At 60.7% G+C, this 21,553-nt stretch overlaps 11 protein-coding genes across 11 annotated transcripts; 6 read left to right on the top strand and 5 right to left on the bottom strand.

Moving 5' to 3' along the window:
• Positions 1–496: 496 nt before the first annotated feature.
• BXZ73DRAFT_36937 (UMP-CMP kinase) lies at positions 497–1,465 on the top strand (the record flags this gene model as incomplete). The annotated part of the gene is made up of 5 exons (XM_048017915.1): positions 497–644; positions 697–753; positions 811–1,052; positions 1,124–1,250; positions 1,302–1,465. 5 exons carry the CDS (start codon positions 497–499, stop codon positions 1,463–1,465), a joined length of 738 nt encoding a protein of 245 aa, XP_047884136.1.
• A 1,747-nt stretch (positions 1,466–3,212) lies between these two features.
• Positions 3,213–4,487, bottom strand: BXZ73DRAFT_37029 (ATP-NAD kinase-like domain-containing protein; the record flags this gene model as incomplete). The annotated part of the gene is made up of 2 exons (XM_048017930.1): positions 3,213–3,344; positions 3,396–4,487. The coding sequence occupies 2 exons, from the start codon at positions 4,485–4,487 to the stop codon at positions 3,213–3,215; spliced, it is 1,224 nt and encodes a 407-aa protein (XP_047884135.1).
• A 321-nt stretch (positions 4,488–4,808) lies between these two features.
• Positions 4,809–6,327, top strand: BXZ73DRAFT_37435 (carbon-nitrogen hydrolase; the record flags this gene model as incomplete). Its single annotated transcript, XM_048018003.1, has 12 exons — positions 4,809–4,890; positions 4,942–5,030; positions 5,090–5,193; positions 5,250–5,368; positions 5,422–5,492; positions 5,552–5,600; positions 5,656–5,730; positions 5,790–5,868; positions 5,921–5,990; positions 6,046–6,074; positions 6,128–6,183; positions 6,236–6,327. The coding sequence occupies 12 exons, from the start codon at positions 4,809–4,811 to the stop codon at positions 6,325–6,327; spliced, it is 915 nt and encodes a 304-aa protein (XP_047884134.1).
• Positions 6,328–6,566: 239 nt separating this feature from the next.
• BXZ73DRAFT_95908 (uncharacterized protein) lies at positions 6,567–8,051 on the top strand (the record flags this gene model as incomplete). The annotated part of the gene is made up of 6 exons (XM_048026937.1): positions 6,567–6,580; positions 6,636–6,707; positions 6,767–6,829; positions 6,888–6,987; positions 7,045–7,699; positions 7,759–8,051. 6 exons carry the CDS (start codon positions 6,567–6,569, stop codon positions 8,049–8,051), a joined length of 1,197 nt encoding a protein of 398 aa, XP_047884133.1.
• A 515-nt stretch (positions 8,052–8,566) lies between these two features.
• Positions 8,567–9,387, top strand: BXZ73DRAFT_86536 (small GTPase superfamily; the record flags this gene model as incomplete). Its single annotated transcript, XM_048024239.1, has 5 exons — positions 8,567–8,651; positions 8,705–8,760; positions 8,820–9,017; positions 9,098–9,217; positions 9,250–9,387. The coding sequence occupies 5 exons, from the start codon at positions 8,567–8,569 to the stop codon at positions 9,385–9,387; spliced, it is 597 nt and encodes a 198-aa protein (XP_047884132.1).
• A 276-nt stretch (positions 9,388–9,663) lies between these two features.
• Positions 9,664–10,483, bottom strand: BXZ73DRAFT_95906 (uncharacterized protein; the record flags this gene model as incomplete). The annotated part of the gene is made up of 3 exons (XM_048026936.1): positions 9,664–9,920; positions 9,977–10,277; positions 10,310–10,483. The coding sequence occupies 3 exons, from the start codon at positions 10,481–10,483 to the stop codon at positions 9,664–9,666; spliced, it is 732 nt and encodes a 243-aa protein (XP_047884131.1).
• A 50-nt stretch (positions 10,484–10,533) lies between these two features.
• On the top strand, positions 10,534–12,789 carry BXZ73DRAFT_37578 (bifunctional 6-phosphofructo-2-kinase/fructose-2,6-bisphosphate 2-phosphatase; the record flags this gene model as incomplete). Its single annotated transcript, XM_048018039.1, has 13 exons — positions 10,534–10,727; positions 10,778–10,869; positions 10,917–10,960; positions 11,013–11,072; positions 11,131–11,145; positions 11,205–11,257; positions 11,312–11,482; positions 11,534–11,885; positions 11,938–12,066; positions 12,119–12,247; positions 12,297–12,357; positions 12,407–12,498; positions 12,553–12,789. The coding sequence occupies 13 exons, from the start codon at positions 10,534–10,536 to the stop codon at positions 12,787–12,789; spliced, it is 1,629 nt and encodes a 542-aa protein (XP_047884130.1).
• Positions 12,790–13,062: 273 nt separating this feature from the next.
• BXZ73DRAFT_86534 (PNK3P-domain-containing protein) lies at positions 13,063–14,898 on the top strand (the record flags this gene model as incomplete). Its single annotated transcript, XM_048024238.1, has 11 exons — positions 13,063–13,084; positions 13,137–13,214; positions 13,297–13,513; positions 13,570–13,660; positions 13,714–13,831; positions 13,893–14,002; positions 14,054–14,126; positions 14,183–14,404; positions 14,455–14,527; positions 14,578–14,668; positions 14,728–14,898. The coding sequence occupies 11 exons, from the start codon at positions 13,063–13,065 to the stop codon at positions 14,896–14,898; spliced, it is 1,266 nt and encodes a 421-aa protein (XP_047884129.1).
• Positions 14,899–14,991: 93 nt separating this feature from the next.
• Positions 14,992–15,811, bottom strand: BXZ73DRAFT_95904 (DUF1000-domain-containing protein; the record flags this gene model as incomplete). Its single annotated transcript, XM_048026935.1, has 5 exons — positions 14,992–15,037; positions 15,094–15,170; positions 15,264–15,488; positions 15,588–15,743; positions 15,797–15,811. The coding sequence occupies 5 exons, from the start codon at positions 15,809–15,811 to the stop codon at positions 14,992–14,994; spliced, it is 519 nt and encodes a 172-aa protein (XP_047884128.1).
• A 212-nt stretch (positions 15,812–16,023) lies between these two features.
• Positions 16,024–17,311, bottom strand: BXZ73DRAFT_37700 (HCP-like protein; the record flags this gene model as incomplete). Its single annotated transcript, XM_048018065.1, has 2 exons — positions 16,024–16,142; positions 16,195–17,311. 2 exons carry the CDS (start codon positions 17,309–17,311, stop codon positions 16,024–16,026), a joined length of 1,236 nt encoding a protein of 411 aa, XP_047884127.1.
• A 1,466-nt stretch (positions 17,312–18,777) lies between these two features.
• Positions 18,778–21,330, bottom strand: BXZ73DRAFT_86532 (Clavaminate synthase-like protein; the record flags this gene model as incomplete). Its single annotated transcript, XM_048024237.1, has 9 exons — positions 18,778–19,597; positions 19,652–19,721; positions 19,774–19,837; positions 19,888–20,058; positions 20,116–20,175; positions 20,233–20,498; positions 20,617–20,909; positions 20,930–20,941; positions 21,059–21,330. 9 exons carry the CDS (start codon positions 21,328–21,330, stop codon positions 18,778–18,780), a joined length of 2,028 nt encoding a protein of 675 aa, XP_047884126.1.
• Positions 21,331–21,553: the final 223 nt, after the last annotated feature.

Here is a 21,553-nt window from a genome sequence, read left to right as displayed (position 1 = left end):
TCCCTTTCTTCGCTACTTAGCACTACTGCTACGTCGTTGCCAATCAGTCATCCCGTTGGAGACAGCAAACATACCGCCGCCCGCGCTCAATGTTCAGCTGCGCCCCTTGAAGGTTCGAAGATGCGCGGTGGCTGTCGAGAGGCTCCGTCCTTCGATGTGTGCAGTGGTAATACTAAAGGGATAATCGGGGGCTTACAAGACGTTGGCAAGCCTGGGATATTGTTCACGTGGGCTGGCCAAATCGGGGGGTGGGCGAGAAGGCGGGCAGCGCGCAGACCGCCCCAGTCCGTCTCGTGCGCATCCGATGGCAGGCAGCAAGTACCCAAACCCACTCCTCTTTGTCGCCATCTCTGGGCTCTCCTTCGCTGCCTTTTACGCTACCCTCCGCTACCGCGCTATCACCTACCCCGCCTCCTCCCAGCCCCGCCAGCACGACCACCCTCTCGTCTCTCCCCGTCACAAGGAGCCCTAGATCATACCCAGCCTCCCGCTCGTCATGCCCGCCATCCTTGACAAGATCGCCGACGCCCTCCACCTCCACAAGAAGGAGGGCGAGCACCCCGCCCCCGCCGAGTCCAGCAAGAAGCAGGTCTTTGACCACAACAAGGTCACCGTCATCTTCGTCCTCGGCGGCCCTGGCGCCGGTACGCTTCCCCGTCCCGCCCTCCCTCCCGTCCGCTCACCGCCCCGCCGCAGGAAAGGGCACCCAGTGCGCGAACCTCGTCCAGGACTTTGGCTTCTGCCACCTCTCAGGTCCGTCGTGCCCGTTCCCCCTGTCGCCCGCGCGCTCACCCGCCCCCTTCCCCGCAGCGGGCGACCTCCTCCGCGCGGAGCAGAACCGCGAGGGCTCCGAGTACGGCGAGATGATCCGCAAGTACATCCGTGAGGGCCAGATCGTGCCGATGGAGGTCACCATCAAGCTCCTCGAGAATGCGATGACCGCCGCCGTCGCCGAGCAGCGCCCCGGCGACGGCTGGGCGGACGGCAGGGGCCGCTTCCTCATCGACGGCTTCCCGCGCAAGATGGACCAGGCGGTCAAGTTCGACGAGGACGTGAGTCCGCCGCCCTTGCCCCTCGTCTCTCCCTCTCTCCTCGCGACTCATCCCGCGTGCGTCTCGACCAGGTCTGCCAATCTGCGATGGTCCTCTTCTTCACCACCACCGAGGAGGAGATGCTCAAGCGCCTGCTTGAGCGTGGCAAGACGAGCGGGCGCGAGGACGACAACGAGGAGAGCATCAAGAAGCGTTTCCGTGCGTTGCCCCTCTCACCTGTGTCCTGCCTTCGCTCACGATCTCCGTCAGGTGTCTACAAGGAGCAGACCATGCCTGTGATCGAGCACTACAGCAAGGTCGGCAAGGTCGGCACCATCGACGCGACTGCGACTATCAACGAGGTGCACGAGAAGGCAAAGGGGGTAGTCACCAAACTTTTCGCGGGCGAGGTCGGACACAACATCACCGCATAGGCTGCACGTCAAAATGGCGAGGATACCCGCGGCGCATAGAGCATCTAGCAGCATAATATAAAGGCCGTCCACTTGTACAGTGACGGTCAAAAGTAATGCACACCCTGGCTCTGGCGTCTAGTGCGCTTCATGGCGGGCTCGAATCTCGTCCGTTTGGGACGATTTCTGTATGTACGGGTAGATATTCTGAATGCGAACCTGTGGGTACTTGTTTGAGAAGATTCGGACTAGTATTGAGCGAGATAGGAGGCAAACTCTGTGAGCCACCCTGTCACAGCTGTCACAACTGTGGGCAGGGGGCGACAATGCATGTCTGTAGAAGCAGAACTGCAGAGAGTTGAGAGCTGCGATTTATTTGAGGCTTATTAGGAGTCTGAATGATGCTCTGTGTAGGAATTTCAGGCTGCAGAAACTTCTGGTTGGGTCATGTTTGATCAAACATGGTTTTGAGCTGCCTCAACTCAAATCCGACCATTTGTTCGCACAGGCTCGGTCTGACTGCTACTGCAACAGTATGGAATATTTTTAACATGCTCATAGACGTGATTGATGCAAAAAACCAGAGGAGAAAAGGTGCAGATGTGGTTGTAGAAGGTGCACTGTGGTATTGATCAATGTCACACACATCACAAATCGATGTCTAGAACAGGACAAAGGACCCTGTGAGGCACGAAACTGCTGTGAGAACTTCCCATAAAGAAAGGCTTTCAGATAAGGCACGTAAGGTTGGCCGCTATGGCTTCGTTGCATGGGTACATACTCAGGAAGTTGCCTGATGTGACATGTGCGGCTTCACCAAGTATCCCCCGTCCCAGGTTCGCCGTGTTTTTCGCAATTCGTGCATGGTGTTTGTATGTATCAACTTTATAAGTCTCTGAAATGTGCTCAAGCTAAAATTCCAGCATACAGACAGCCAGGAAGGCAAAACAATGGAGGCAGGGCAATCATTGAACATGATCATGTCACATCAGGCAACTTCCTGAGTATGTACCCATGCAACGAAGCCATAGCGGCCAACCTTACGTGCCTTATCTGAAAGCCTTTCTTTATGGGAAGTTCTCACAGCAGTTTCGTGCCTCACAGGGTCCTTTGTCCTGTTCTAGACATCGATTTGTGATGTGTGTGACATTGATCAATACCACAGTGCACCTTCTACAACCACATCTGCACCTTTTCTCCTCTGGTTTTTTGCATCAATCACGTCTATGAGCATGTTAAAAATATTCCATACTGTTGCAGTAGCAGTCAGACCGAGCCTGTGCGAACAAATGGTCGGATTTGAGTTGAGGCAGCTCAAAACCATGTTTGATCAAACATGACCCAACCAGAAGTTTCTGCAGCCTGAAATTCCTACACAGAGCATCATTCAGACTCCTAATAAGCCTCAAATAAATCGCAGCTCTCAACTCTCTGCAGTTCTGCTTCTACAGACATGCATTGTCGCCCCCTGCCCACAGTTGTGACAGCTGTGACAGGGTGGCTCACAGAGTTTGCCTCCTATCTCGCTCAATACTAGTCCGAATCTTCTCAAACAAGTACCCACAGGTTCGCATTCAGAATATCTACCCGTACATACAGAAATCGTCCCAAACGGACGAGATTCGAGCCCGCCATGAAGCGCACTAGACGCCAGAGCCAGGGTGTGCATTACTTTTGACCGTCACTGTATAAGACTAGCAATACAGAACTACACATCGTACACCGGTATCTCACAGGCTCGAGGGAATACTACATGCCATCTGCACTTTCAAGCGTAAACAGCAAATCCTGTGGTAGCGTCCATCGGTGCAGCCGCCGTGCAGACAGCCCTACCGCCTTTGGGTATCAGAAGAATGTCGCCGTCTGTGCAGACAAAGTGCGCGCGCTCGTCGATGTCGTCCTGTGCCTTGTCAGTTTCCGTCACAAGGGCAATGGGGCTCAAGAGACTCACCGGCTCCCATACCCAGCGTCCACACCGGATGTACTCGACCACAGTGGGTCCAGTGCCCTCCGACACAATCTTGCCGTCGTCGTCGTAGCGCATGTCGATGTGTTTTCCGTCCTGATACGCGCCGCCGACAACCGTCATCTGCTTCTGCGCAAATGCCGCCCTCACCTCCTCAGAATCCATGTCCACAGACGGGTCCCTGAACGGCCTGATCATGACCAAGTCCAGCGCCGCGGTCGTCTTCTCCCCGAGTACGTCCTTGCCCCTCGGCGTGATCCTGAACGCGGGCTCGAGCCTGTCCACGTTCACGGTCGACAAGAAGTACGCAAACGGGCCCCCGACGTCGACGATCGGCTCGTCCTCCGAGCTCTCCTCGTGGGGCACGAACGTCCCCGTCGCGGGGTCGTACACCTCGACGACGCCCGCGCCGTCGCGTGGGTAGAGCTTCACGTGGGCGGCGTACCAGCGCGTGACGTTCTGCCGCGCGGCGGTCTTGAAGCGCTCCATGCTCGGGTCCGTCGCGCGCAGCGCCTCCGAGTCGTGGAGGATCGCGGCGTGGAGGGCGGTCGAGGCGACGACGGCGGAGATCGCGGCCTGCCGCGCGCCGCGGGGCACGCCCGGCGTCGCGACGGGCCCGGGCGCGATGTCCGCGACGGCGAGGTTGAGGGGGATGGTGCGCGGGGCGGGGGCGAGGAGCTGCTGGACGGAGCGGAGCCGGTACTGGACCGGGTCGTCGTCGGGCGAGGGGGGGAAGAGGGCGGCGTAGAGGGCGTTGGCGGTGCCGCAGGGGACGAGGGCGACGTTGATGCGGGGGAGGGCGGAGCCGCCCGCAGACTTGTGGAGGACGTTGATGAGCTCGTGCAGGGTGCCGTCGCCCGAGCCGAGGACGACAGAGAGCGGCGCGGCAGGGTCCGCGGCGGCGAGGAAGTCGACGAGCAGCTGGCCGACGTGGCCTGGGCTCTCGGTGGTGGCGACTTTCGCGGGTGCGACGCCGTGCTGGGCGAGGAGGGGGAGGACGTGGGCGTCGAAGAAGGCCTGGGCGGAGCGGTCGCCGCAGACGGGGTTGTAGACGACGAGGACCGGGTCTGGGGCCATGACGCAGTCGACGACGTACGGACGAGGGCAGCTGGACAGGGGCCTCAGTCGCCGCGCACCGTTTTGCAAGGACGACGACGCACCTTTCTTCCTCCTTGTCGTCCGCGACGGCTGGGAGTGAGTACGGTTGGCCGGCTTCGACGGACGACAAAGGCCGCCCGATGCATCGATCAGGCCCATCTTATCTTATCTCCCGGCCTCTCCGCCCGGTCTCCCGCCCCCGCCGTCGTTCCCGCAATTCTTGTCTCACTCGCGCATGTTTCGCGTGCTCGCCCGACCGCCCGCCCTCTCTTCTTTCCGATCGTCCACCTTTTGCGCGCGATGTCTTCCACCACTGCCCCTGCGTTCAAGCCGTTCAACCTCGCCCTCATCCAGCTCGGCCAGGTTGGAGTCGACAAAGCCGGTTCGAGGCTGCTCTCCGCTTATCGACGGCCCTGCTGACACGCTGTTCCAGCAAACCTCAAGCATGCCAGGGAGATGATTTCCAAGGCTGTCAGCGGCGACGGTGGAAACAAGCCGAAACCTGATCTCGTAGTCCTTCCCGTGGGTTCCAGCACCCCATCCTCTGCACCAGCGCTATAGGACGCGATTCGTCCCTGTAGGAATGCTTCAACTCTCTGTACGGCCACACCTACTTCCCAGAGACCTCTGAAAACATCGCGTACACGCCTGGACAACTGTATGACGTCGACAAGTCGGAGAGTCAGTCGGTCAAGATGCTGGCCGCTGCAGCAAAGGACGAAGGGGTGTGGATCATCGGAGGCAGGTCCTAATCACAATACCGCCGCGGCCTCTACCGATGCGCGTTCTAGGATCTATCCCCGAGCGCGAGCAAAGCACTGGCAAACTGTACAACACGGCCACGGTGTACTCCCCCAAAGGTGCGCGTCTGTCGGGAATGGCGAATGAACGCACGCTCCATACGTCATGCCAGGCGAGCTCGTGGCCATGCACCGGAAGGTGCATCTGTTCGACATCGACATTCCTGGCAAGATCACCTTCAAGGTTTGTCTCAGCCTTGAGTTGGGTGTATGCGATCTCAAACGCGCACCGGCCCACACTAGGAAAGCGAGAATCTTAGTCCAGGAGAGACGATCAACCATTTGGACACCGGTGCGGTTTCTTGAGCTGTGTGGTGCTTGTGTGCTGACCACAGGAGGGAATGCAGAGTTTGCGCGCATCGGACTGGGGATCTGCTACGACGTCAGGTTCCCGGAGTTGGCCATGACTTGTGCTCGTCGAGGTCGGTCCACGTCCACCTGTCGTCTTCGACGAGCGACTGACTGGCCGCGCACACGGCAGGGTGCCACATGATGATCTACCCCAGCGCGTTCAACACGACGACCGGACCGATGCATTGGGAGCTCCTGCAGCGTGCACGGTGTGTGGTGGTCGAGCACTGCGGAAACACATTCGCTGATGGTGCATTTCAGCGCGGTGGACAACCAGGTGTTCTTCTCGATGTGCAGCCCGGCGCGGGACATGACGCAGAGCTACCATGCGGTGAGCAGCCCTCCGACCGAGGCGGATGTGGAATGCTGACCGGCCGGGCGTGCAGTGGGGCCACTCGATGGTCGTAGATCCGATGTAGGCGGCGGTTGGTCTTCCCCGGTGTGCCGCAGCTGACAGATGGCACGCAGGGGCAGGGTACTGGAGGAGGCAGGACACGAGGAGGACATCCTGTATGTGCACATCGGTAAGCCACGGCGACCCGCGCAGCGCACGCCGAGAGCTGAGGCAGGCCGCAGACCCGAAGACGTTCGAGGACGCGCGTGCGGCCATCCCGGTGACCACCCAGCGAAGATTCGGAGTGTACCCAGACGTGGCGGGGGAGAGCTGAGTGCTCAGAGCATGATTATATTGGTGGTAGTTGGGCGCCGGAGAGCGGGCCGGGAGACGTGCCCGGGCACCTTCCATATCGGGGGACGCTCGAACGGGGGCGGCGAAGTTTCTGGGACGTTCTCCGGGGTTCGCTGTCCGTCCGCCTTTTATCCTCTACGCGTCTCCCGCTTGTCGTCCATTACTCTTTCCGCTCCCCGTCCCTTTCCCTTTCCCTCTCCTTCTCCCCGATCTCCTCCAATGGTCAAGGAAACGTACGCATCCATCCTGCTCTGCTCGTGCTCCTGTAGTGACCGGCTCTCACCGCAGCAAGTACTATGATCTCCTCGACGTGACTCCCGATGCGAGTGAGACCGATCTCAAGAAAGCCTACCGCAAGAAGTCCGCGACATTCCTCTCATCTCAAGCTAGGGTTCGCCCGCTTACACATCACTCCACAGGGCTCTCAGGCTGCATCCAGACAAGGGCGGTGACCCCGAGCTTTTCAAGGAGGTGACCCATGCGTGAGTAATCCTTGCCACATCTGCTCTCCCCGCAGAGTGCCAATATATCCATGTCCAGCTACGAAGTCCTTTCCGATTCCCAAAAGCGTCAGCTCTACGATGCGCGCGGCGAGGCAGGTCTGAGCGATGCAGGAGGCATGGGTGGCATGGATCCTCAGGTGCGCGCTTTCCCCCTACCTCCGTGATAATCGGCTGAGCAGTGCAATCCCTCCCAGGATCTCTTCAGCCAGCTCTTCGGTGGCGGGTCGTTCTTCGGTGGCGGCCCCTCACGCTCACAAGGACCGCGCAAGACAAAAGACCTTGTCCACCGAGTGCACGTCACCCTCGAAGACCTCTACAAGGGCAAGACCACCAAGCTCGCCCTCACCCGCAACGTCATCTGCGCCAAGTGCAACGGCAAGGGCGGCAAGGAAGGTGCCGTCAAGTCCTGCAACTCGTGCTCTGGTCGCGGCGTCAAAGTCACTCTCCGCCAGATGGGCCCGATGATCCAGCAGCTCCAGCAGCCGTGCGACGAGTGCAGCGGCACGGGCGAGATCATCAACCACAAAGACAAGTGCAAGACGTGCAACGGCCGCAAGGTCATCTCGGAGAAAAAGATGCTCGAGGTCCACATCGACAAGGGCATGCGTGGCGGGCAGACAATCAACTTCCGCGGCGAGAGCGACCAGGCGCCAGGCGTCACGCCGGGCGACGTGATCATCGTCATCGAGGAGAAGCCGCACGAGCGGTTCAAGCGGCAGGAGAACGACCTCTTCCTCGAGCAGGAGGTCGATCTCTTGACCGCACTCGCCGGTGGCCAGTTTGCGATCAAGCACCTCGACGACCGCGTGCTCATGGTCAATATCACGCCTGGTGAAGTACTCAAGCACGGTGCGTATCCTCATGCATGCGAGTGGCGGGCCCGTGCTGATCGACTTCGCTCGATGTAGATGACCTCAAGGTGATCCGCGGCCAGGGTATGCCATCACAGCGACACCACGAACCCGGTGACCTGTTTGTCAAGATATCGGTCAAGTTCCCGGATTCGATTCCGCTCGAATCAGTTCCTCTGCTTGAGCAGGCGTTGCCACCGCGCCAGGCGATAGAGAAGTTTGACAAGGGCCTGGCGGTAGAGGAGGTGGAGCTGGACGAGGTGGACCAGCGACAACGGGAGCGGGCAACAGGCGAGGACGCGATGGACGAGGACGATGAGCAGCCACGGGTGCAGTGCGCGAACCAGTAGCGGGTTGGGTCGATGGACGCTGACTGTGCTTGTTCTGTATCGCTACCGAGAGGGGAGACTAGAGAGGAGGAGAGATGGACGTCGTTGCTTGTCGATCACTGTTGCATTGTCTATCGCATATCCCTGCACGCCATTCGTAGCATAGTACACCATCTAGATTTTGTGACAGTACCCTGTGTTATACATTCCGCCTTTTCTATTCTCTGCCTTGTGCGATGAGATGAGAGTCCGCCTCGCCGGGACACGGGCCAGGGCGATCGTGGGCGATCGGCGGACGCGCGGTGCACGTGAACAAGACGACAACGCGACTCGAACCGCCACCACCGTCCTCATCCCCCTCCCCGTTGGCCAAGACCTTCGTCCCTGCGCCTTTGTCTGCTCGTGCTCTACGCGTCCCACCGCGGCTGCCTGCCCGCCGCAGCCTCTAACCACCATTCCCTCCCTGCTCGCCCTCCCGACTCCCACAGCGTCCCTTCGCTTCACTTGACTCTATTCGGCGCCCTCTTCCTATCGCGATGGCCACTCCCTACAACCCCGGCGAGTCTTCGGGGCCTCCACGCAGGCCAGACATCAAGCGGAAGCTCGTAGTCGTCGGTGACGGTGCGTGTCTGCGCGGCTCTGCGGCCTGTCCAAACTAACCTCGTGCCCTGCAGGTGGCTGCGGGAAGACATGTCTTCTCATCGTGTACGCGGAGAATCGTTTTCCAGAAGTGCGTGCAGCTGCGTCGCCCTTCCGGCTGCCCGCCCGTGTTCTGACGCCTCGCCGCAGGCGTACATCCCCACCGTGTTCGAGAACTACGTCACGCTCGTCAACTTTGATGGCAAGCTCGTCGAGCTCGCGCTCTGGGACACCGCCGGGCAGGAGGAGTACGACCGCCTGCGGCCACTCAGCTATCCGGAGAGCAACGTGATCCTCATCGTCTTCTCCGTCGACTACCCCGTCAGCCTCGGGAACGTCCAGGACAAGGTGCGTCCTCCGCTCTCCCTCCTTTGCGCTCGGAATGCAGACCCGGCACCGTTCCCTTCGTCTCTCTTCTTTCTGCGCAGTGGTTCCCCGAGGTCGCGCACTTCTGCGAAGACGTCCCGCGGATCCTCGTCGCGACCAAGACCGACCTCCGACGCGACGAGCAGACGCGGCGGATGCTGAGCGCGCAGGGCCAGCTGCCGGTGACCACCGAGCAGGGCCTCGCGTCGCGAAGGAGATCGGGGCGCGCTACGTCGAGTGCTCGGCCAAGACGGGGGACAACGTCAAGGAGGTGTTCAACCTCGCGCTCAAGGAGAGCATGAAGGGCAAGTGGGGGAAGATGGTCAAGAAGCCACGGTGCGTCATCACATGAACGCCCCGCCCTCCGCCGCGCTCCCTCGCCGACCGCGCGGACGACATCGCCCGCAGGCGGGACGCGGGACGTGGTGGGACATGTGTGCATATCGGTGGACATTGGCTACGGATCCCCCGCGCGCCGCGCACCACCCCCCTTCGACCAGACACCTCTCCCGCTCCCGACCCCCGCCGGCCCGCCCATTTGGACGCTGCTCCTACGATCTACATCAGCATCTTCGTATACCGCTCTGCCCCACACACCGCGTACTGTACTGACTATTGCTCTTGACTGTCAATCCGTTTTTGTGGACGACTTGGCGGCGAGCCGGCGGGCGGTGCGAGTTGCGGACGCGAGCAGGTAGAAGAACGCGGCGAGCATGACCGCCGCAGTGCCGACGTCGACCCATTTGAGGTCTTCCAGCACCCCCACCGGGACGGTGACCTCGAGCGGATCCCGGGGCGCAGCGTCGTGGATCAGAGCAAGGGAGCCAGTCGGCCATCCGGGGAGCGAGACGTAGGAGAGCAGGGCGTCCGGCACGGGCGCTGGCTCTGAGGGAGCACTCGTTCACTCGGACTCCAATGCGCGACCGAGGACGGGCACTCACTGTCGAGGGGGCATGATAGAAAGCCGAGCGGCCTCCGTAGTCGCGCGGTGTGATATGCAGCAGAGTCTCCGGAGACCGGCGTTGCATACCGGGCATGCAGGGGGACGTCTAGCGTGACACTCGAGCCGGGCCTGAGCCCAGCAGTCAGGAGGAGGACGGTCCCGTCTGGAGGCACGGCAGAGAGAGGTCGCTCGAGGTCTGAGAGGCCCCAGAGGGCGGTGGTGTAGTCTGGCCGTTGTGCCAACTCGTACTCGTCGGCGTACACATCGGGGCCGAGGTCGTGCAGGACGTGGAGGGCGCACTGGTCGAGGGCGACGTCGGGGGCGAGATGACCGAGGTGGAGACGGTGAAGTGGAAGCCCTGCGGCTGCAGCGCGGAGTCGAGGGAGGACATGGACATGGGGGTGGGGACGACGGAGGCGGGAGGCCGGACCGCGTCGCGTCGCGCGTGCGCCGTGCGGTGGACGATCGGCACGTGGAATCCATTCCGACGCTTGGCCGCGACCATGGCCCTCCGCCGACGCCCGCCCACCGTCCTCGTCTCCCCTTGCGCCCGCCATGTCGTCGACCGATACTCCAAACACCTTCCGGCCTTCCATCACCTCCCGCGAGCTCGCCGCCGTCGATGGCGTCCTCCAGGACATGTCCCAGACCGAGAATGCGCCCATCTCCGTCAACGCCGTCCCGGGGATCGACATCTCTCTGCCTGAAATCGGCTCTCCCCCCGCAGTCTTCAAGGCTGGGGGCACGATGTAAGCACCTGCGCATATACCGACCAGGTGCCCCGCCCACACTTCTCCAGGCTCAAGGAGTTTGATCAGTCCACGGCGACAAGCCGGATCATGTCCCAAGCATCCACCCCTCCGCGGTCTGTCGTCGGGATCGGCGGCAAGGGTGCGCCCTCTTTTCCTCCATCTCAAATGCCCGCTCACCGTCTCCAGTCGGCAAGCCTGACTATTCCGAGGCCAAGATCGTGCTTGCCATGGTGCGCTTCCACCCTGCCATCTCTTTCGCGCCGCAGACTAAATACCAGCCAGGTCGGCCTGCCCGCCCGTGGCAAATCCTATCTGAGCAACAAACTCATGCGATACCTCAAGGTGCGCTTCTAGCTGTCCCAGATCTTCCCCGAAACGTCGTGTTCATATGACCCCGCAGTGGTTGGAGTATAACGTGAAGGCGCGCCCGCCTTCCCACCCTCAGATCTCGATCCCCTCTGATCGCCGATTCAGGTCTTCAATGTCGGCCAGCTTCGCCGCTCTCGCGCCCGCCAGAAGGCACAGCAGTACGCACCTGATTCGAAGGACCCGTCACGTTGCTCATTCGTGTTTGGTTGCAGGAGCGGCAAACGCGAGGACCACACGGCCTCGTACTTTAGCCACGATAACTCCGAAGCTACCAGGATCCGAGAAGAGCTGGCCAACGACAGTCTTGAGATGCTCATCAAGTGGCTCAAGGACGGGGGGAACGTTGGCATCCACGACGCTACTAACAGTACGCGCAGCCGGAGGTAGGCGTTCACGGGTCGAGATCTTGTAACTCAGTCTCACTTGTGTTAAAGGAAGAAGATCGAAGAACGGGTCGCGCGCGAACCCGGTCTCGTCGTGATTTTCCTCGAGTCCGTTTGCGACGACCCTGCTGTGATCGCCGCCAACGTCGCACTAAAGGTATCCTCTGGTGACCCGGACTACAAGGACATGTCTCGCGAACAAGCCAAAGCCGACTTCGAGCGGAGGATCCGAGAGTACGAGGCCGTGTATGAGACGATCACTGAGCCGCATCTGTCCTGTTTGAGGATCAAAAATGTCGGCAACCAAGTGACTCTCTGCCACATTCACGGTTATCTTCAAAGTCGAATCGCCTTCTACTTGATGAACCTGCACCTCAAGCCCCGCAGCATCTTCTTTTCTCGAGTGAGTATTTTTTTTCACTGCTCTGCAGCTACCATTGACAACAACTTGACAGCACGGAGAAAGCCAGTATAACGTCGAGGGCAAGATTGGGGGCGACTCTTTGTTGTCCGAGCGCGGATTGAAGTATTCCAAAGCGTTGCCTCGACTGATCACTGAGAACATCGGCGACGCGCCCTTGACGGTACGCAGAGCTGTAAATTTCCTTCCAGCTGGTGGTTGCCGACGTCAAATAGGTATGGACTTCGACTCTTCAACGAACCATCCAGACCGCGCAAGAGCTGCCGTATAACAAGCTCACGTGGAAGTCGCTCGACGAACTCGACGCTGGAGTATGCGACGGTATGACATATGAAGAGATCGAGGTCAGTTCCTTTTGTGGGACATGCACAACCTCACTTATCGAGGTTCCAGCAAGCGTACCCTGAAGACTTTGCAAACCGTGACGAGGACAAGTTCAACTACCGCTACCGAGGTCAGTCAGATGAGCCTACTCCAGCCATTGTTTCCTCACCGTTCGACAGGCGGTGAATCGTATCGCGATGTGGTCGTACGGCTGGAGCCCGTCATTATGGAGCTGGAGAGGCAAGAGAACATCCTGATAATCGGCCATCAGGTAATGCAACTGCTCTGGTGCTGAAACAACCCACTCACTCGGCGGTTGATACAGGCCATTCTCCGGTGCTTGTATGCGTACTTCCATGATCTTCCTCAGGCGGATCTTCCATACATCAAGATTCCTCTACACACCGTCATCAAGCTGACGCCCAAGGCCTACGGTTGTGACGAGGAGCGCTACGCCGTGCCCATCCAGGCGGTCGACACCCATCGTCCGAAGCCCAAGGGTGGTGAGACGAACGCTCCAACACCCAACACCGCCCGTGAATATTTCTCGAAGGACAGGTAAAATAGAGGCGGTTCCCCTGTAGACAAGTGCGCGCGTTGGAATCGTGCATAGATGTTGTACAATTGGAATTACATCAGGAGTGTTTGTTTGTTGCAACGCTCGCTTGGCCCGATCTCACGCCACCCACGCGTCTTCCGCTCTCGGGATTCCGTCTGGGCCGCCTTCGCTGCACCTCCCACGTCTCCAAAGCCCGCCCCCTCGCGCACTCGCGTGCCTCGCACGATACTCGCCCGCATCCTCCGCTCTGCTAGTGCGAAACGCGCGCCATCGCGCATGTCCTCTGGCTCCAAGCAATGTACGTGTCCTGTGTGCCCCCCTCCTCCCCCTCTCACCCATTTACCTCGCAGCCTCCAAGAAACGGTCAGCAGATCATCTCGACTCTGCAACCCCTGGACCGTCTTCAAAGTCCCAGAAGCGCAAGTCGCGTTTCTCTTCCTGAGCTCGTATGTTCACCCCCTCCATCCCCAGTCTTCCCTCTCTTCGACAAGCCCGGTGCTAGTTCGACAGACTCTTCGCATTTTCGCTGGATATTACCCTCTCTCGGAACAAAACGCTCCTGCTTGCACGGCCTCAGTCATGAGCCGCGCCCGTCCACCAAGGTCGCCGCCTTTGATCTTGACGGCTGCCTCATAACGTCCTCCTTTCCCAAGAAGGGCACTCCACCAACGTTCGAATGGTGGAACAAAAGGGTGCCCGCAAAGCTCAAGGACGTACACGACCAAGGGTACGTCCGTCCGATTGTCCGCCGTTCTCTCGTGCTTTTCCTCACTCCTCCTGCAGGTACTCGGTAGTCATCATCACCAACCAAGCCCTCCGCACCACGGCCCTAATCAACGACTGGAAGAAGAAGATCCCTCTCATCGCAGCTGCAGTACGTCTGGCCGTTGACGAAACTGTGCTGCACTCAACAAACACCCGCACCAGCTCCCGGATGTCCCTTTTCGCATTTTCGCGGCCACCGAGAAGGATGGATATCGAAAGCCTATGCCGGGCATGTGGCAGGAGCTTGAGCGCATATATGCAGGCGACGGGGTCCAGATAGGTGCGTCTGTTGGTTTTTGTCGCTCGGGCAACCTCACCCCTTCTCACATCGCGCTATCAAGACCTCTCAGAGTCATTTTTCGTTGGTGATGCTGCTGGACGCAAAGGCGACCACTCATCGACAGACAGGAAGCTTGCACTTAATCTTCGCCTGCCATTCTATACGCCAGAGGTAGGCCATCGCTTCACAGAATGTCATTGGCGCCAACGGATATCTTCCTAGGAGTATTTCTTAGGACTTCAAGGAGCCCCATACACATTACCTGGGTTTAATGTGTCGTCTTTACCAGCGGAGGGTCCGTCCAACTTTTCCCGTTATTGCAGAGCATTTTCTCCAACACTCCGTCCACAGAACCCCTACTAGAACCGTCTGACCCCCCTCTAGTACCTGCTCTCTCTACCCCCGAGCTGGTACTGCTTGTAGGGTATCCGGCCTTAGGAAAGTCTTCCTTCGTCCGCAACCACTTCGACCCCGCGGGTTATGTGCACGTCAACCAAGATTCATTGAAGACGCGTGACAAGTGTGTCAAGGCCGCCGGGGAAGCTCTACAAAACAAACAGAGTGTTGTTGTGGGTGAGCCCTCTGCGCAACCACTGAAGGCTCTCGCGCTGATCCCATGTTAGACAACACAAACCGCAACGTAGCGACCCGCAAGTACTACCTCGATCTCGCCAAGAAGCACAAAGTCCCTACCCGGTATACGTTTTGTCCGCCCGCCGAGATGATGCGTCTAACACGTCCCTCAGTTGTCTCATCTTCACGGGTTCCATGGAGTTGGCATGGCACAACAACCTCTACCGAGCGTTCAACTTGCCTCCAGAGCAGGCCGCCTCGGAGGTGCGACACGATCCACCACTTCTACTAGTCTATGTGCTAATCATCTGTCGCCCGCTCAGCCCAAACGCGAGCTCTTGCCATTCAACGCGTTTACCAGCTTCCGCGCCGCGTACGAGGAGCCCACGACCGATGAAGGATTCACCGAAGTGCGCAGGGTCAATTGGGTATTCGAAGGGGACAAAGAGGCGCGACGACGGTGGAGCATGTGGTTGCAGATCGATGGCAAGTAATGTCACGGAATGAACGTCTCTAGCCTCCGTGCATCGTACACGTTCTATTTGCTACGTACATGTCGTCCTACTCTCAGAATCGCAGCGAACGGATCATTCATCTTCGACCTTCTTCAGCCCGCTCACGTCTCTCGTTCCCCTGGTCGGACCTGCAGTCAGCGCGGACGCAGAGACCAAGAGGGCGAATGCACGTACATGACGGGCATCCCAAAGACGTCGATCGCGTCAACACGCGTCTCGTCCTCGCCTCCCTGGTTCGACACCACAAACGCCTGCACGCCGCCCCCGCCGAACGTTCAGCACACCGCCCACACCCCAGCGCCGCGCAGACGGGGGAGAAGAGCGCACGGACGGCGGGGACTCACATGCAGACTCGTCACCGACTGGAAGCGCACGAACCGGAGCGGGACCTTCCTGCCCTCCCGGACGTCCGCCTCCGAGAGCTCGAGCTCCTGCACGACCGCGCTCGCCTCCTCGCCGTCCTCGAAGCTCAGCGACGGCCGGTTGATCAGCAGCCGCACCGTCCTCGGGCCGCGGGCGACCTCCGCCGTCTGCAGCGCGATCGCGCGGATCTTGACCGTCTGGTTGAACTGTGCTCGCCGCAGAGCCCGAGGGGGGGAGGAGGAGGAGGGCGGGGCGTCAGCAGGCAGTGGGGAGATTGATCAGTGGCGCGACCGGGGGACGCGTACGGGGATGTTGAGCAGGAGCTGCTCGTCGGCGTCGCTCTGCAGGTACGCGCTGCCCGTGTTCTTCTTCTTGTCCGCGAGGATGCCCTTGAGGGTGTGCTGTGGCGCCTCGTTGAGGCAGTTGAGCTGCGGGGACTCGAGGTACTCGAGAAGCGAGGCCTGGGCGCGACCGGTCAGCTCGAGGGCAGACTGCGGGCGGCCAGCACGCTCACTTCTGCGTCGGCCATGGGGTGCAGCGGGGTGCGGGGGGCAGGTGTGGAGGGGAGGGGATGGGGGTATCGTGGATGGATTAAGAAGAGAATACAGGGTACGGGCGCGCGGGCTCGGAGATTAGATAAGATGAGCGAGGGCAAATACAGCAGCAGCCGGCCCCGAGCGCGTTCTACAGTCCGTCCACCCCGTCCGTCTCCCAGCGGTCTGCTCGCCTCGACTGGCCGTGCTATACAATCACACACTCGTCCTTCGCGTCCTGCCGCGTCGGCCGCGCCATGTTCGCCCGCTTGTTCCCGTTCCGCTTCATCTCCGTCAGCCGGTTCATTGCCCGCTTGTTTCCCTGCGCTGCAAGCAAACACATTAGCCACATTCGCCACCAGGACCGCGCCCGACTGACCTGCTGCACGCATGTACCACCGCTTCGCGAACTCGACGTCCTGCTTGACACCGATGCCGACCTCCGCGTAGTACCCGACCGCGTACTCGGCCTTGCTCAGACCCTTGTTCGCCGCCCTCCTCGCCCACAGATACGCCTCCGAGTCGCTCTGCTTCAGCACCCCCTCGCTGCCCGTCAGGTACCAACCGCTCAGCGCCAGCTCCGCCTCCGAGTGCCCCTTCTCCGCCGCCTTCGTGTACCACGCGATCGACCGCCGCGGGTCCACCGGGCAGTTCATCGACCCGTACTCGTACGCCTGCCCGAGCTTGTACTGCGAGTGCGTGTATCCGAGGCGACCCGCGCGCTCGTACAGATCCCGCGCGTACCCTGGGTCGCATGGCACAACCCCGTTCGCAGGGTTCTCGTGGAGCATCGCGAGCTCGTGCAGCGCGTGCGGGTTCTCTTCGTCCGCCTGTTCCGCCGCGCGCCGGAGCCAACCTATCGCTTCGCGTGGGTTCGGCGGCTGCTTGAGAAGTCCTCGTAGGAGGATGACGCCAAGCTTGTACATAGCCGCTGTGTCGCCCAGGGACGCTGCTTTGCGGTAGAATGCCGCGGCGCGTTGAGGATCGGCCCGGGTCCCAGCCCCGATCTCGTTACATACTGCAACGCGGTAGCAGGCGGCGGCGTGATTTTGCTTCGCGGCTTGAAGGTACAGGTGGTAGGCTCGTTCGTGGTCAACTTGCAAGCCCAGCATACCGGTGCCGTGGCAATTGGCGAGGAAGAACTGCGCATCGTCGAAGGGCTGGCCCTGTGTGGCTAGCCGTCGGATGACTTTGAGAGACTCTTGAATCAAAGCGTCGCGGTACTTCCGTAGCCCTCTTTGATCCTTGGCGTCACTGCCGAGTTTCTTTGCAGCGTCGATAAGATACTTCGCGTATATGAACTGAGCCTCCGGATCCGGGTCGTCTTTGATACGTGCGCGATACTGGTCGATGTACTCCTTGGTGAATGGAGGGGCGCTAAGGTCGATGGCCTTGATCTTCTGCGTGCGAGGGTTGACAGAAGTCACTGTCTCGGATCTATTCATCCGAGGGCGAGACATCTCGAACTCTGGCTCCTCCTGAGGCGGTGGGCCCATTGAAGGGGCTGTCCGGAACGAGGAGGCGTTCGAGACGCCTCTCGTGAGGCTAGTCTGCGAGTCGTTGGGGTAACCCCCAGGACCAGGGGGGTACTGGCCAGGGGGTCCGAGGAACGCTTGATGCTGGCCCGGCGGGGGGCCATAGTTTTGTTGGGCATAGGGAGATGGCGACGGACCGGAGCGAGGGTAGGGCGGTTGGGCAGGACCAGGAGGGAGAAACTGGCCAGAAGGTCCCGGTCCTTGTCCCGGTCCTTGGGGATAGCCTCCATACATCGGCTGTCCAGGTGGGGGGGCAGCCCCGGGAGGAGGCGCCATTCCTAATACGTCCGAGGCGGCCGCGTAGAGATAGTTGAAGTCGCCCCCTTGAGGAGGAGGGCCATTGTACATGGGTTGTCCGTGTCCTTGCCAACTCCCAGGCGGAGGAGGGTAGCCACGGCCTGGCGGGGGACCTTGCTGATTCTGCTGGGCCACGGCAGGCTCCTCGGTGTACGAGTATAGGCTCACCACGTCGCCTTCTGGGTCGTGCCCTTCACTGTAGAAGCTGGTGCCACCGCTGCCACCGGAGTGGACGGAGGCGGAACGTCCGGTGTCCATTCGTGCTGGGGACCGCGACGCATCTGATCAGGGGATGTGGGAAGACCCATGGGAGGACCCATGCGCTGAGGCGACTGGATAGAATACATTGAGCCCATGGACATGGAAGTGCCTGTGCGAGAGATGGGGTCTCCAAGCGGAGGGCCATGGGGCTGGTTGCCGTGTTGCTCGAGGTACATGTTGCCGAACTGGTCGGCGAGCGCATTGGGATTGTAGTGTGAGGGGAGAGGAGGGACATGGTCGGTCTCGCCGTAGTTGTCTACCTGGGTGTTGATCGCGGGTACGGAATGGTTCTGGTGACGCATGAGAGGGGCATTTGCTGATAAGAGGTGGGACGGGACGAGGGCGATTGGGAATGCGGTTAGGACAGTGGGAAGTGGGACGAGGAGCTAGCTCACAGTGATCATTATGGACGCCGTCAAGATCTTCATAAGGCGGAGCGTCGTAGTCGGGTGGGAATGTGTTCGCGCGAAGGGGGCGTGGTCCCCGCTGTCGGGGGCAAGGCCCTGGCGACGGGATGCGAGCAGTCCAGGGGCAGGCTGGAGCCCGTCGACCTCGGCGTCGGCCATGGGATCGCGAGACCGGGGACGCGTGGGGCGGGTGCGGGCAAAGGAGGAAGAGCGGGGAGGGGCGGGGGACGGGGGAGAGGGCCGGATGCAGGCTGAATGCAGGGCGAGGACGAGGACGACAGCAGGACGGCGCTCGCCGGGAAGCCCGTGCTCCGCCACCGGGGACGCCGACTGTCGTTCATTAGCGAACGCAGACGTCCATCAGCGACTGCTAGTACACAGACGGCGTCCATTAGCGGCTGCTAGTACATAGTGATTAATGCCACAGAGGCAATAATGATATTCCATCGTCCGAAAGTCCTCTCAGCACCCGCCGTCCACCGCCATCGCACTCGTCCCTCCGCCGTCCGCCTCTGCCGTCCCGTTCGTGCTGCCTGTCTCCGCCACCGCAGGTGGTTCGGGGGCAGCGTCCCCCAGCTCCACGTCCTCTCCCTCCGTCTTCAGCACCGTGCGCGGGGTCGACGTTCCGCTCGCGCTCGCGCTCGTCCACGTCCACTCCTCCAGCACCCTTTCCACCCGTTGCCTTTCCAGCCCTCTCGCCGTCCGCCGCACCTTGACGATCACCTCCCGCTGTCGCTCCACCTGCGCATCCTCGCCATCCGGACCATCCGCCACCGCCTCCCAGCTCGCCCACGCATCTGTCCACTGCGATGTCCCCGGCTTCGGTCGCGGTGCCCGGGCGAGCGCGCTCTCCTTCTCCGGCTTCTGCTCCTCCACCTTCTCCCATCCTGGCCGCTTGAAGTTCCGGAACAACTCCGATCCATCCTCGCTCGCGTCCACGCCCGTCCGCTTTCGCTTGTGCGACGCGCCGTTGGCAGACGTGTCCCCGTTCACCGCCGTCTTCGTCCTCCGGTGACCTCGGCTATCGTCATCGCTAGCGTATCCAGCCGCGTGTCGCGCCCTCCACCGCAGCTCGCGAGCCACAGCGTGTGGATCTTTGATCCGGTCTCCTGGCACTTCCTCCTTCGCCTGTCGTTTCGCCGCGTCCGTGCCCCGCTCCATCGTCCGAGTCTCTTGGACGAGGAACTCCGCGATGGCCTCGATTCCTTCCAGCACTGGCGGCGGGAACTCCTCTTTCGCCTTCAGGTCGCGGATGTACTTTTCAGCTGCGTACCAGCATAGCCTTCGACGTCGCTGTCAATAGCAGCCACTAGTGGAGCGAGGAAACAGACCGTACCGGGAGAATTGCGGGAACCTGAACTTCTTGGGCACATGGGTCGCGATCTCAATCTCGCGTACACGGAGTTCTATCAGGTAAAGTGTGAGCGCGATGATCAGGGATCAGACATTGCGTCTTACGCATTGGAACGTTGTACGAATGCAAGAAGTTGCCTCCGAAGACCAGGGTGTCTATTGGTGTGTACTGAAATGCCTGTCAACGTGTTGGCGTCCCTGTATGCAGCTCGGACTCACTACGGCATGAATCCAGCCAGTTGGGATGATCATGGTGTTGCCTGTGGTCAGTTCGACTTTGAAGACCTCGTCGCACATGTCGCCAAGCCAGGAATGGTTCTGAGCCTCGCTTCCTGACCATCGTTCATAAGCTGCCAAGTTTGCAGGTGTAGGGCGGATGAAGTAGAAGACCTGGATCGCGAAGTGAGCAAATGACTGACATAGCTACGCTGGTTCAATTACTCGTACCTTCTTCCCATGAAGTATGTGGTAGTACACCGACGACCCAGCGAAGTCAATATGCCAGTCCTAAAAGCAACGGCCATTAGGTATACTGCAGATAGACCGGAGCTACGGGCTACTCACAGTCCACGCCCCTGCGACGCCCATGAGACAGTAGAGCTGGACTTTGGGATAGGTGTGCCCGCGGCCCTTTTTCGTGCTCGGCCAGAACTTCTCGACCCAGTCGAGCTCGCGGACGATGCGGGGAGGCAAGATGCGGTCCGCCAGGTCCGTGCCCGAAACCTCGAGCGAGATCACGTTCCGGATTTTGTCCCGCTTGTCGGCCTCCGTGTTCCAATACTCCTGCCACTTGCCCAGCGTCCAGTGCACGTTCGACTGTGTTGCCACATCTGCGATTTCCCGACGACGACGTCAACGCTACGACATACGCTACAAACGCGCGCAGATCCACCCGCGCGCGACGGAAAGTACGCACCGATCACCTCAAGCGGATACTCCTCGCCCAACGCCTCCGCGACGTCGTCGACGGAGAAGCCCGTCGGGGCATCTTCATCCCGAGCCCCTCCTCCGTCTCGACCACGATGGGATCCTTCATCGCCTCCTCGTCGTTCTGCAGCCACTCGAGCCCGACGTCGGCGCCGGGCATGCGCTTGAACGGGTCCTTCTTGATCGGCTTGCCTTCCATCATCCGTAACCAGCGGCTGGGGTCCGCCTCCTGGCCTGCGTTGAGGCCGGCGTAGTCCCGCTGCTGCTTCTTGCGCGTCGACTTGCGCGCGGGAGGCTTCATCGTAATGACGCGGCTGGGGCCGCGGCGCGACACGGCTTGCAGAACCTACCGCGTCGTCACGGGGGGCGCGGAGACGAAAAGAAAAAAAGAGAGGACGCAAAGAGGGAGATTGGTGCGAGAGCGGAGACGGAAACCACCGGCAAGAGAGGGACAGTCACGCACCACATGTCCACCGCGTCCAGGTCGCCGTCGCCCGCGCACCGCCAGTGGAACCACGTCTTGCACGCGTCGCAGCGTACCCACTTCTCCTTGTTGGCGTCCTCGACCTGTGCGCCGGCCACGGCCTCGGGGCAGGCGGGGCAGCGTTCCTCCTGGGCCTCTTCTGCCTCCTCGACCTCCTCGCCGATTTCGTGGACCTGCGCGTCGTCATCGGTGGCGCCCGCCTGCTCGGGCGTCTTTTGGGGTTTGGCAGGCTTTCGACGGGTACGGGCCATGTGCGGGCGATGCGCCTGGGAGGTTCGCGTAACAAGGACAGAAGAAACAGGAAGCTCTGTGCGCGTGGCCACAGGCGAGAAGGCGTGTGGAGAGACACGACAGCGCAGCTCGCCCGTGCCGCCCGGGGGCGCTCCAGGCGCCGATCGCCTGAACAGGCACCCTGCCTCGAGCGGGCCTTGCCCTCTTCGCTCTCCCTCCAGGAATATTCTCGGTCTCGGACTC

The sequence above is a fragment of the Epithele typhae genome (genome assembly GCF_022376455.1).
Source record: "Epithele typhae strain CBS 203.58 chromosome Unknown BXZ73scaffold_1, whole genome shotgun sequence".
NCBI lineage: Eukaryota > Fungi > Basidiomycota > Agaricomycetes > Polyporales > Epitheliaceae > Epithele > Epithele typhae.
Note: the sequence above shows the minus strand (reverse complement) of the source record. Positions and strands in the feature narration are given on the sequence as shown.